This window comes from Phasianus colchicus, chromosome 8 (assembly GCF_987193195.1).
Source record: "Phasianus colchicus chromosome 8, bPhaCol1.hap1.1, whole genome shotgun sequence".
Taxonomy (NCBI): domain Eukaryota; kingdom Metazoa; phylum Chordata; class Aves; order Galliformes; family Phasianidae; genus Phasianus; species Phasianus colchicus.
Window position 1 is genome coordinate 14,057,775 of NC_143443.1, and position 12,700 is coordinate 14,070,474.

Genomic DNA, 12,700 nt, shown 5'->3' on the forward strand with positions numbered 1-12,700 from the left:
AATTTTATTTAATTTTTAATGTTTTGGTTTTTTTTGTTAATTAAAACATATGAAAAGAGAGCAACAAACATGTAGAACTTGTGGGATATATGACCTTGTTTTTGTAAAACTAATGCATATCTGGTTTGATGGCAGTGGTTGCAATTCTTAGGGAGATCTCAAGGTGTGCATCAGAGATTTTTGATGGAATTTTACTCTTTCTGTACTTTGTTCTTCACAACAATTGGTCACAAATGTACATTCTGCCAAAAAAGTGATGACATTAATAATGTGTGACTGTGAAGGGAGGGATGTTTCTCTCTTGTGCAAGGGGGCTTATAAAGCTCTGATAAAGAGACGTGATCATGTTTTTGACTGCAACTCCATACATTCCATTGGAAAATTTGCAAGTTATATATTTATGTTGACTGAAAATTGAGTCAGAAATAAGCCCAAAAATTTTTGGTTTTTTTTTGCAATCTTGAAACATATTCTCAAATTCCTGTATCACAGTGGCAACAAATGCACTTTTCTCTGCTCACAGGACTGTGTTTAACCATTGTATAAAAATCCTTAAACTTATTTGCCATAATTTAACACTGCACATAATTTAACCCTATGCCCTGGTTTCAGCCTAGATAGGGTTAATAGCACACTGATATTTGGTTGATGCTGGGTGGCAGTATCAGGCCTTGGGTAGAGCCACAACCATGATGGCGTAGGGCAGGGGCAGGAGACAGGCCGCGGTGCAAGCTGTGCCAGGCTACATTTGGCCTGTGGGTGCAGATTGTACATGCCTGCACTAAAGCTACCCAATATTAATTGGTGGCTTCTAGGCAACTCAAATGGAGTCAATTCTTTGTGAATAGCTACAAAAACATGCATTCTCTTACTGGCCATTTATTGTGACTTTGAATTAAATGACAATGTAGACCAGTAATTGCCAAATAGGAAGTAGAAAATAAACAACGCTAAGGTGAAAATTAAGGCTCACTTAGATGTAAGTATGGGCCTGATAGAGTTTCACAGGAATATATGTAGGATGTGACTTGAGAAATGTGAAAGTTGACTATAAGATATGTATAAAAGGTTGTTACACTTCCTAGCATAAAGTTAAATTTTAAGATTTTTGAAATAAATTTTCCTACTCAAAAAATGTCTAGCCAGTAACAAAATCATTCACTGCTATCTCCTCCAATAGTGTATTCTATTTGCAGAAATATTTCTGCTTCTTCACTTTATGGGTTTTTATGTATTTATTTATTTGTTTGTTTTATAGGCTCATCTGTTAAATATTCCAAGCTGGAACTGGAAAGAAGGAGATGATGCAATTTGTCTCGCTGAGCTCAAGCTGGGTTTCATAGCTCAGAGTTGCCTGGCACCAGGCCTTTCAACAATGTTAGCCAACCTCTTTTCCATGAGATCATTCATAAAGGTAATGTCTTGTCATATTAGAGAATGTTAAGTCTGCAATTCAGTTTGTCAGAGGGCTGAGTAGAGAACATGGCTCAGATGTAAAACAGATAGGAACATACTAATAGCTTTTGTAAGACAAACAAACAAACAGAAATAAGGCAGCTTACCTCCAGAAGATTTATTCTGCAAATTGGGAAATCAGCCAGGTTCTGTCAAAGTTATATTCTTATTTGACAAGTGTTTGGCCATTAATGGATTTTTTTCAGAGCATCATTCGTTTCTTGGAGGATGTTTCTGGTCTTTTGTGTTGTTTTAAACAAACCATGTGTTTATCTGTGAGGAAAGCCCCTGTTGCTAAAACAAAAATATGATTTATATATGTCCCATACAGTAAAAAAGTGTCCAGAAGAAAGGACTGATCACTGGGTCTTTTACATCAAGTTGTTAGTAGACCTCTGATTGTGACAATAAATAAAGAACATATGTTAGAACTGAAGCCTAAACTTCCTTCAACATCATTTGTGTATTTGTTTCTCCTCATCCAAATAACTTTTCAGACTCAAATGACAAAATTTTAACCCTGTTATTCCTACACTTTAATTCTCTGGACAAAGGCTCAGATTGTAGCAGTCAGTGATTCTTTTCACGTGCTTCTATCCTGATTCTTGGACACTGATTCCAAACATCAAATGTGCATGATTTCCAATCTCTTGAGTGTTCATAACAGGACAAGCAACACTGGAGTCACCAGGTAGGACATAGTTCACTTCAAGTTCATTGTGTATGTTAGCAAAGAAGATCCCCACAGGAAACCATGCCCTGAAAACCACACAAGCAAACAACCGAAAAACCCACAAAGCCTAATATTATCAGGTGAGAAGCCAGAAATATTCCTGTAGGGATGCACATACATATAGCAGAGAGTCTTCTCAGAAAATTATGAAATTTTTATTAAGATATCCTTTGGAATCGTTTCCAAAAACTGAGACCACAGATTCTTATGTATCAAAAATATTCCAGATTACTATATTCAGTTGAAAAAATTGCCTGTTTTCTGAATGAAAATAAATCCTGTCTCTTCACTTCTATGTCTGTATTAAACTTCTTGTATCTCTACTCATGTTCAGGTAACAAAAGCTGTTTTATTTCAGTTAGGCCAAATTTGGGAACTACGTAAGATTCATATGGTCACTTTGATATTAATCCTAAGTATGTCCCAGAAGAAAATTCTACTTTTTGTGAACTTCATTTTTCTTGCAGGCCATTTTGGTTTCCCTTCCTCTTAGCTGTTGTGGTGATGCAACACTCTCTGGAGTCTTTAGAATTTTTAATATTTGCACTAATGTATCCAAATTATTCAGGCAGTTTTCTATGAACTTGTGCTTGATGTCAGTAGGCCTGAGACTTCTGCTCATCTTTCTTTGAAAATCAGAAGTGATTAGTTTTCTCTTGAAATCCAATTTACATGTAACTTCAGAAGCCCCAGTCTTAATTCAACCTTAAAATAACTTGCACTAAACATGCAGTGGGAAAACAAAGAGATGTTCTCTTGAAGTATCTGACTCTTAGAGAACTGTCCAAGAAGCACACACACTTGTGGTCTGTATTTGTATTTAAAATGATTATACAAGTCAAAAAATGCAGATGTAATGGAAGTGTATTTCTGGAGAATCTCTGACATTCTGACCATTATCATAGCAATCTTTAACTTTCTATTATTTTTTAAGATATTCTTGTAATAATTTCAGTACCTTGACAAATCGGACTATCTCAGTGAAAACAGTTCTGAGCTGAAATCTGAGCTTTTCAGGGTACTTTACGCCTTCACTAAGGTAGAAACCATCATATTGATTATGAATATTTGCATATTTGTAGAACAAGTAGAAAAATAGCAAAAAGTTTGTTTTAGAAGAAGAAATTAATGTCAGTTTTACTGACATGCTCTTGTTTACATCAATATACAGAGTTAGAGTAGGTTACAGATATACTTCAAATTAGGTTACTTTACATGGCACAGAAGAAATGCTGTAAAATGCTGGGTAGACTGTGCTATTATTGGTTATAAGTATGTCTACTACTTAACTAAGAATGAATTGTCCAGGCAACTAAAATGGATGTCATCATTTTTGAGAAAGTTTGAGTGTTAAAATCTGAAACAGAATGAATATCCAACAACAGAGTACAGGTATGTCTTTCAATGAGAATCCAAATCAACTAGTGATAGTAGGTTTATTATTTTACTTAACTGATAGGATGCACTTTGTGCAAGCTATCTCACTCTAAAAACTATTTGAAAGAGATAGCTATTACGAAGTGGTGTTTGTGAATCAAGAGTGTATTGTAGAAGAGCAGCTACACTGATTGGAATTGTTAAGTAGGACTCCTTTGAAAAAAAGATGTGCATTCCCTAAGAGGACTTCTGCTCCTTTGCGTTTAGAGCACTGAATTTAAGTACTGTCAGAGCCTCATAAATTTCTTGGGGAAATGTTAGTTGAATCTAACACAGGTTAGGAGATTGCCAGGAAAATTTACTGAAACTTCTCTATTTAAAAAAATATATATATAGAAAGAAAAAACTTTGAAATGCGTGTTGGTTCCTCCTTCGTCATAGTGTGTTTAGAAAGTCATTTAATAGCCATAAATGTTTGAGCAGTCAAACACAAATGAACATGATTGATGGTGACACTGTACATGTTTAACTCATTTTGTGTTACTTTACAGCAAAATGGTTTGTGTAAACAGTCTGCCCAGTATTAAAGCTAAAGTAAACTAAGAAACCTCAAAATATTGTTTTCGTGTCTTATATTTTCCTTTTGGTTTTAGAGATGTAATTTCACATGGAATCTCTTATGTTCTTTTTTGGCACCAACCTGAATAAAAAGAAAATTAGCTCAAAAAGAATGTGTGATACAGTATTAACAAAAAGGTTCTGTAAACATTTAAAGGAAAGAAGATTGTCCAGCAAATCTTGAAGGAAAAGTGTAGATGACGTTTACACCTGTAAACTGAATTTCAATAATCTATTCATAGCAGAAAGTGCTATCGTATGAATAAAGTTGTGACTCTTTAAAATTTGGAATGTGGTGCTTTAGTGTAACACAGGTTTGTAAAATGAATGAGTTTCTGTGTAAGCATCATTCGAGATTTGAAAAATGATCTAGAGCAGTCTCAGTTCTTCTTTAAGCTATTTTGAGAGCAGGAATGTGGGCTCTTATATCAACTGTGCTCACAGCCACATATATGTAATTCTCCCACTACATTCCTTTCTGCTCTAACCTGAGAGATGAACATATTGAAACTGCACAGATTTATGGCAGCCAGGTGCTTACATGCAGTGATGGAATATGTTAACTGGCTTTCTATTTATTTTTGGCCACCTAGGCAGCAATAGGTTGTTCTAAAGTGTGAGACCAGAGTTTGCTTGGTGAATTTCTTCTACAGAAAGAAAGCTTGAAGATGGGGGTGGGGGGGGAAGAGCAACTTGCCTATTTATTGTGAAGCTCCTCAGGGGGCTGCATAATAAACAGAGTACTTGGTAATTAACATTTTTCTTCCTTTGCCAACTACTCCTTACAGGCTTTAGGCCAAATACTAATGTAGCCTGTTTTCAAAAACATTTATTCTTTAAAAGGCCTGCCTGAATAGAATCTTTTAAATCATTTAATATAGCAACTAAAAACTGCTGTGGTTGAGAACTGTGTGCTGATTAGAAATAATGTCAATCCTTGGGGAAAAAGTAATATATTAGTCCTGGACTGAAGTCTATCACAGAGTGTGTTTTTCAGTCAACTGTTTAAAGAGATCAAAACCAATCTGCCTTTTACATTGTGATTTGATAAAAATACTCTTCTGTTTTTTAAATTTCAGCATTATTTTTTAACAGTATGACTTCCATAGTTTTGAATCTAAACCCATTGAAACCAGGCATCCAAGCAGATTCCCAAGATATCTAAAGAATTGCATCTCATAGTATTCAAGAATACCATCTTTTCTTTGACCTACTACAGTATTCTACATTAGCATGAGCAATGAAAAAGCACATAGATCTCTCATTTGAAACTAAAGCCAATCTTAATTAATTATATAGTGTTTTATAAAACATAGCAATTTTGGAAAATGTTCTTGCACGCAGAAAGAACTGTGAGAATAGTTGGCTTTAGGTTGAAGAATTTAATAAGTGCTGAAGAGCACTTGTTAATTTTGAGTTAGGGAGTCAATGGAATTGAATAAAGGAGTAGTTGATAATTTATAATATTTAAGGAAATCAGATTATAAGACTGTAAACCTCAGAAGCTTAACACTTTGTGAAGAAAGCAGGAACTTTTTTAGCGTTTTACATATCTGTCAAATTTCAATATCCATGCTTAAAGGTACAGTAAAACCAAATGCTCACACGAGCAATTTCCATGCATTGAAAGGCATTATGGGTGAAGATAGGGAAATGTATGATTTCACAAGTTCATTTCAGCTACCATTCCAGAATAATCCATTCTTATATGCCCTTTCCTCTCATGTATGTAGTTGGGAAAACAAACAAAGAAGTCCACAAGAAACAATGCTATGGATAATAGAGTTGTAAAATTAAACTTCAGTAGACCCTTAAGTCTGAGTTTAATGGGTGGCAGGATTCCTTGTGTTATATGTACATAGAAGAAAGCGTATCATAGAAGAAAGCATATCATTTTTTTAACTTCAGTTTTAAAATCTTAACTTTAATTTCAAAATCCTACCAAAATATTTTTTTCTGTACTTTTGATAAAAAGAGTAGGCTAAAGAAAATTACATTAGATTTGCTGAACTCTGGAGGTTTGAATTATAAGCACACAAGGTATATATAAGCATGACATACCAAAACCAAAGCAGATATATTGAATAACTGAATCAATAAGAAACAGTAGGGCTCTGTACCTGATTAAATTAAAAATAATATTTTTTTTCTCCTTACTGATCTGTAAGGATAAGTGAAATTAATTGTTATTAGAATTGTTTATTGACTATGGTTATGAGAAAAATCTAGTGAAAAAACAGCTGAATGTCCATGAATGGACATTTGTTTTTGACTTCTTCTTCCTGTCTTCAAATATTATTTTGTGTTGAAGGCTGAAAATTTGGAGTTCATTGTTTTAGAAGTATCTTTCTGAAGCATACTTTTTCATTCAAATATCTAAAACTCTGTGGTTTTTCTGAACTAAAGGAAAAAATATCATCTTCTCTTCCTCCCCTGCTCGAAATGTGGGACTAGCAGTTATACCTCATAATAAGATCTGTAAAGACCCCTGTTGATAAAATTATATGGAAAAAGATGGGAACAGCAAAAACGGAAAATAAAGTAATATCAGGACACAATAAGTTCAAGGTATTTGGGGGATTTTTTTTGGCAATGAAATCGTTCATTTGCTACTGTGTCTTTGTATTTCATGCTCTATTGACTGTTTGACTGTTTTATAGATTTCCTTCTGGTTTTCAAGATAAAATTGAGGTTGTTTTTTCATTGTAAGCATGGTAACATATTCATGGTAGGCTAAACTCAGGTTATTATTTTAATTAATCATATAAATAAATTTCTTACTTTTACTAATCAAGGTTTGTTATAACCTTGGTTTGTAGTCTTGAACCAGACTCACCTCAAATTCATCCCTTTTTGCTTCTGTACAGTTTACATAACATTTGATTATTCTCTATTGTTGTCAACCATTATATAGAACAACCATTTTCTAAGTGTGTGAGATGGGGTTTTTTTTGGCTGTACATTAACAGTTACATTTTGACAACTTATCATTAGTGTAGAAGTAAATTGGAGATGAGTATCAGTAAGGTGGATGGACTGGATGATTGTAATTTAAGTTATGATTTGGTTTTTCAAAGAAAATTAAATGTACATTTTGTATAAAGAGATTTGTTTAAGGATTTGGTTTCTGAGGTTAATGCTTACTACAAAATATCAGAAGGGCCAAAATAAGTTAAGAATACAATAGCTCCTAAAATATTTTTTTTTTCATGGTAAATATTTTAAATTAGCACCTTAATGATATGGGCTATGAGAGAAACTGATTATGTTCTCTTGTGGAACATTTTGTCTATTAAAGTTCGGGGTGACATAATGAGTCAAAAAAATAGACATGTAATATTCTATCCTGCAAGTTATTATTCGTTGTTTTATTTATTGCAGATCAGCAGATACTTCTTTTCACAAAGTACCAGATAGGTGACCATCTCTTTCTTTGAAGTTATAGGGAAAATGCTATGGGTCTGAAACAGATAAAATAGAAAGATCTTTTCTCCATTAGTATTATTTTATAGCATTTCATATATCAGCAATTCTTAAAATTCATTTATTAGTATTTCACAGTAACCTAAAAGAAAGTATCTTCAGCACTGTAATAAATACATGAAGGTGAATGTAATGCTAACCAGTATCTATGAATCTTGATCACTGCTTTGTAAATGAGTTTTGTTATTTTCCAGTCCTTTCTTTGATTCTTGGCTAAGAATGTGCTTGTTACTTTATTTGACCTGCAGCTTCTTCTTCCAAATTGAAACAGGTTGCTTAAAGAAAAGAAAGTCGAAGAAGAAACTAGAAATGAGAAATTGCGTGGAAAACAGCCTTACTCCTATTTTCTTTATGCTATCTTTATGCCTTTTTTCTCCTTGCACATTTTTTCCAACCCCAGGTGGTGTCAATGTAAGAAAAAGCCATGAAATAGAGCATAAGTAACAAACATATTGCTATCATTACTGTTTTTTATCCAGTCTGCACTTTATCTGTTTTCTGTATATAAAGAGCTGCTGATCAGCAACATTTGCAAGTTTCACATAAATAAACGAGTTATAAAAAATGTGATATGACTTCTCTGTGTGTGGTGGAGAATAACACAATGCAAATCTTTTTTAGCATCCCACATGGTCTCCGAATGGTGAAACAATTTATATGGAAGAAATTTCTCTTGATTGTTTGCAGCCCACATGTGAGGGAGGAAATGATTTGAATCCTCTCCATATTGCAATTTGTTTTTTGTTTTTTGTTTTTTTTACTTCTCCGGAACAGAAGTAACTTCTTACCTGGCAGCCTATTATCAGCAAAAATAAAATAAAATATAAAATAATGAAATAAATTCATTGTATTTAATATTTCACTGACTTCTTTAGAAGTTTGCTATCCTTTTTCTTTTAAATATTCCTTTGAAAGAGTGATTTTTTATTTATTTATTTTTTTAATGATATAGCAGGAGGAAAAGACTAGTGAATCCAAAATTTACATTAAGTATGTAGGACAAAACATACATAAAATACTACACAAGTCATGTTTAAAGTAGCTGATGCAGTATATTTTTAATACTGGAAAAAAAAAAAAAAAAAAAAAAGAAAAGAAAAGAAAAAAAGAAGAACAAACCACAATTATTATGCCACACCAAATTCTTATGAAAGTTATAATATAAATTTTGCTAAGCAAATGTGTTGGGCATATCTGACTTGTTTTCATTCAACAATAAAATATGTCTGAATTTAGCAGTAAAGCTTTTCTTCAATTACTGTTCTAAAACACTTATGACTGTTGAAACCATTTCAATATGTCTACTTCTCATAGTTTCCTACTAATTAGAGATGCAGAAAACAAATTTTCAAAATTTTTAATGATTTTTTTTTTGTGTATGTGTGTGCTAGCCAACTTCTGAACAAGGTGAAAGCAATTGAAACATTGTTAGAGAGACAAAGTAGCAATATAATGCAACCATTTCACTAGAGAGTTTTCAGAAACAGAAAATAGATGTTTTTCCTCAAGCTCTCCACTGCCTTATTTCATGTCATGCTAAGTGTTCCTGCCAATAATGGAGTGATTCATTTTTACATGGGATGTTTGATTGACTATCCTCTTCTCTTTCTTGGCAATATCGTCAAAATACTTGAGTGGTATACTAACTTATTTATTTAAAAATTTATACATGTTTAAAAAGTTGTTCATAATTTTAACTGAAGTTTTTCATTTTATTTAGATCTCTGTATCTATTTTGTTGTTTATTTGTTTTGTTTTTTAGATTGAGGAGGATACATGGCAGAAATACTATCTGGAAGGAGTTGCAAATGAAATGTATACAGAATATCTGTCTAGTGCCTTTGTGGGTTTGTCCTTCCCTGCAGTTTGTGAGTAAGTAGAAATACATACTATTAAGCATAATTATTTACATGCTTTCAAGTGAAATCAGAGATTTCTACAGGAGACCTCACTTTGCTACAGTCCTAATGTTGCTACATTAGATAAAATCAAATAAAGTAAACATTAAAGCATTCACAGCATGGAAGTATTCCAAACATTATAATGCTGCTTTCTGAAGAGCTTTGGAATTAAGTGATTGTAAATGAAACCATAAATGTTTTCAGTGTTGGACAAATTAATCAGCAATCCATTTAAATTATTTACTTGGAAGAGCTGTCCTATTGTTTCTTTTAATGAATCCCATTCTTTGAGTAGTGCTTGTCAGCATCACTGTCTTGGCTTATGTCCCATTACAAGAAAACCATTCATTAATTGAGACAGATTTAGTGCATCATATAAGCAGTGTGGTGTCCAGAGCTTTGTAGCACTGGTTGCAATCAAAGATGTAGTATATAACCATGGTCTAAGCCATACTACAGTTTTAATTTTTGAGACTGAAAATACTTACATTTGTCTTACATTTTTTCTATGGAAGACACATTTGTGTGCTTAAGGGTTGTTCCAGTACATACCATATCCACAAGTACAGGACAGTTTAGCGCAGTCATATTTTCTCTTCTATTTAACTAAAAGGTAAAATATTAGAGATATTAACTCTGCATTTGTCCAACATATTGTTGCAATGTTTATACGTATGACCTATATTTCAGTGTGGAATATTTTTATAGCAGAGCTTGTCACAGAAATAGATTTCACTTTTGTGTCAAGCTACTATGACTTAGGCAAGACTCAACATTTGTCTGCATTCTCTCTCAGCTCCAGAACATATTATTTCTTTTGTGGGAGTATTCAAAAAAGTAGTATTTTCTAGTCTGATGCCAAATTAAGCCCCTGTCTATTACAGAGTAAGACATCGTGAATTCTCTGTCAGTGTTAAGTTCTTGCTTCTATATTTGAATTATTTTATTCAACTCATCTGAGAGGGTAAGTACATCTTAGGCATTTTTAGACTGTTAGGACTTAATCCACACCTCATATGCTCACTACAGTTTTTTTGCCTCTCTGAAGCAGTGATATTGGATCAGTCTATAGCAGTTTGTTTTTTTTTTTTCCTGAACTCTGAATTTTATTCAGTGTTGCGGACATGTCGGATTCTAGACCCCACAAACTTGAGCTCAGCTCAGCTAACAGCCGAGTCAGACTCTGTCCTGACATTACTCTAAATAAAGCTTTCCCATCTTCTGACTGTGAGTAAAATCAGATTTAATCTGAAACTGCCAGAGAAATCTCCTTATATTTTACACTTTCTTTCAAGCTCTCTCAGAAACTTTGCTCTGTCCCATCACTGCAAGAGGCCAGTCACCCCTTCTGTCTTTCACTCAGCCAACATGTGCATGCTAAATAGTCTTCTTAGGCACACTGTGAGACAGCAAGAGCCAGCATGTGAAAACAGAGGTTGTAAGTCTTATTGTGCTCCCTGACGCCACAGCAGCTATCTAGTCAGAAGTATATAAAGGCTGCTTCAGTAAAGGTCAGCACAGAGGCCTTTAAAACCCCCACAGTTCTTTATTTGGTGTGTTTAAGTTACAGAGGTTTATGTTTCCATTATAATTATACTATAATTGAAAGGTGCACCCTGGAAGAATGCATGACCAATTTCATAGAAAAGGAAGCAAGTAGCATGAAATTTGCATATATTTCAATAATAGAATTGTAAAATCACTAGTTTCTGGTTATTAAAAAAAAAAAAACTTTGTGGTTTTCTTTGATTTCTCTTACAGTACTTGTCAGCTTCAAACAAATGTTGCTGTACCAACTCCATTCTCCAAGTTTATAAAAAATATCATACTTGTTTTAGTAAATTGCTACTAACAACTGAAAAAAAAAAAGTGTATTAATGTATCAGCATGTATTTTCCCATGTGCTGGTCAGAAATAGCTTCCAGTTATGCTGTTTCTCTGTCATAGAAATTAATAAATGCTGACATACTATTAGTGTACTCTTGTTTTTGGCCAGAATATATACATATTTTGTGCACTGCAATCAAAATATGGCTAAATTTTAGCAAAGATTTGAAAAAAATCCTCAAGATATCCACTGCTATAGTCAAATGCAATTTTATGTTTTGAATTATGACATTTGTTATTTTACCTTAAGTAGATTTAGTAATGCAGAACTGCTATTTAGGATGTGTTCTCAAGTTGTCAGCTCATAGTACTTATGAAGAAGGATTTATTATGTTCAAAACAGGAAGACTTTAATATATGAGCTATATATGTTACTGAAGACTGGGTAAACATCTGAGTGAGTGCAAATGCTCAGCCATGTCTATTTATACAATGTTAGTTGTGAAAAAGGTCTGACTCTTGGCCTCTTGTCTTCCTGCAGACTGGTGTTTGCGAAACTAAAGCTCTTAATGATAGCCATAGAATACAAGTCGGAAAAAAGAGAAAGCAGGTACGTCCAAGACTACAAATTCTGAAGTAGGAATGCACTGTCAAGAATTTTGCCTGCTTATTTTTGAGAATAAACATAGATGTCCTTATACGTTTGATATGTTTCAGAGTATAATTATCATGCCATCACATTACACCATTTTATGTAGCGCTGAAAGGCTTTTATTTCTGCTCTGTTTTTCCTCACCCAAATCAATTTAAGTTACAATACTTAGTATAAGGTAGGGGTACAGTGTTACGTGTCCACTTCCAGAAGTGCAATTCATTTTTATTTAAACAAAAACATACCTTACTCAATGTTTTTTGTTTATACTCTGTCAGCTTTAAGTGACAGTCCAACAATTTACTGAAAATAGAAAAGTGGAAAGCAGGTGTGGTATCACTAGTCATTATGGTAATGCTTATTTCTCAAAATGAACATTTATAAAATAATTTTGTGTAAATCAATTTGGAAGAGCCAGTCTTCATAAGATGCAGGATATATGGAAATATAGAATAAACACTTATATGGTGTCAGTTCCAACAAAGGATGTATATATGAATTCTGTCAGGTAACTCAAAATTACATGTAGTTTTGAAATTGCCGACTGATTGATAACTTTTTTATCTGAAAATAAATTTCCTGATTATAAATCAATATAAATTCATAGACAGGAAAAGTTTCTTCTTTTTGTACAAAAATTCTTAAGAATTTATT

At 33.2% G+C, this 12,700-nt stretch overlaps 1 protein-coding gene across 8 annotated transcripts in view; it reads left to right on the forward strand.

The window, feature by feature from the left end:
* KCNMA1 (potassium calcium-activated channel subfamily M alpha 1) overlaps positions 1–12,700 on the forward strand; it is a 446,296-nt gene that overhangs the window by 318,759 nt on the left and 114,837 nt on the right. For all 8 annotated transcript variants that reach the window (XM_090144990.1, XM_090144991.1, XM_090144985.1 and 5 more), the window contains exons 14-16: positions 1,259–1,414; positions 9,429–9,538; positions 11,936–12,004. In XM_090144990.1, the coding sequence (XP_090001116.1) occupies positions 1,259–1,414; positions 9,429–9,538; positions 11,936–12,004 (335 nt within the window). The remainder of the gene's footprint in view (positions 1–1,258; positions 1,415–9,428; positions 9,539–11,935; positions 12,005–12,700) is intronic.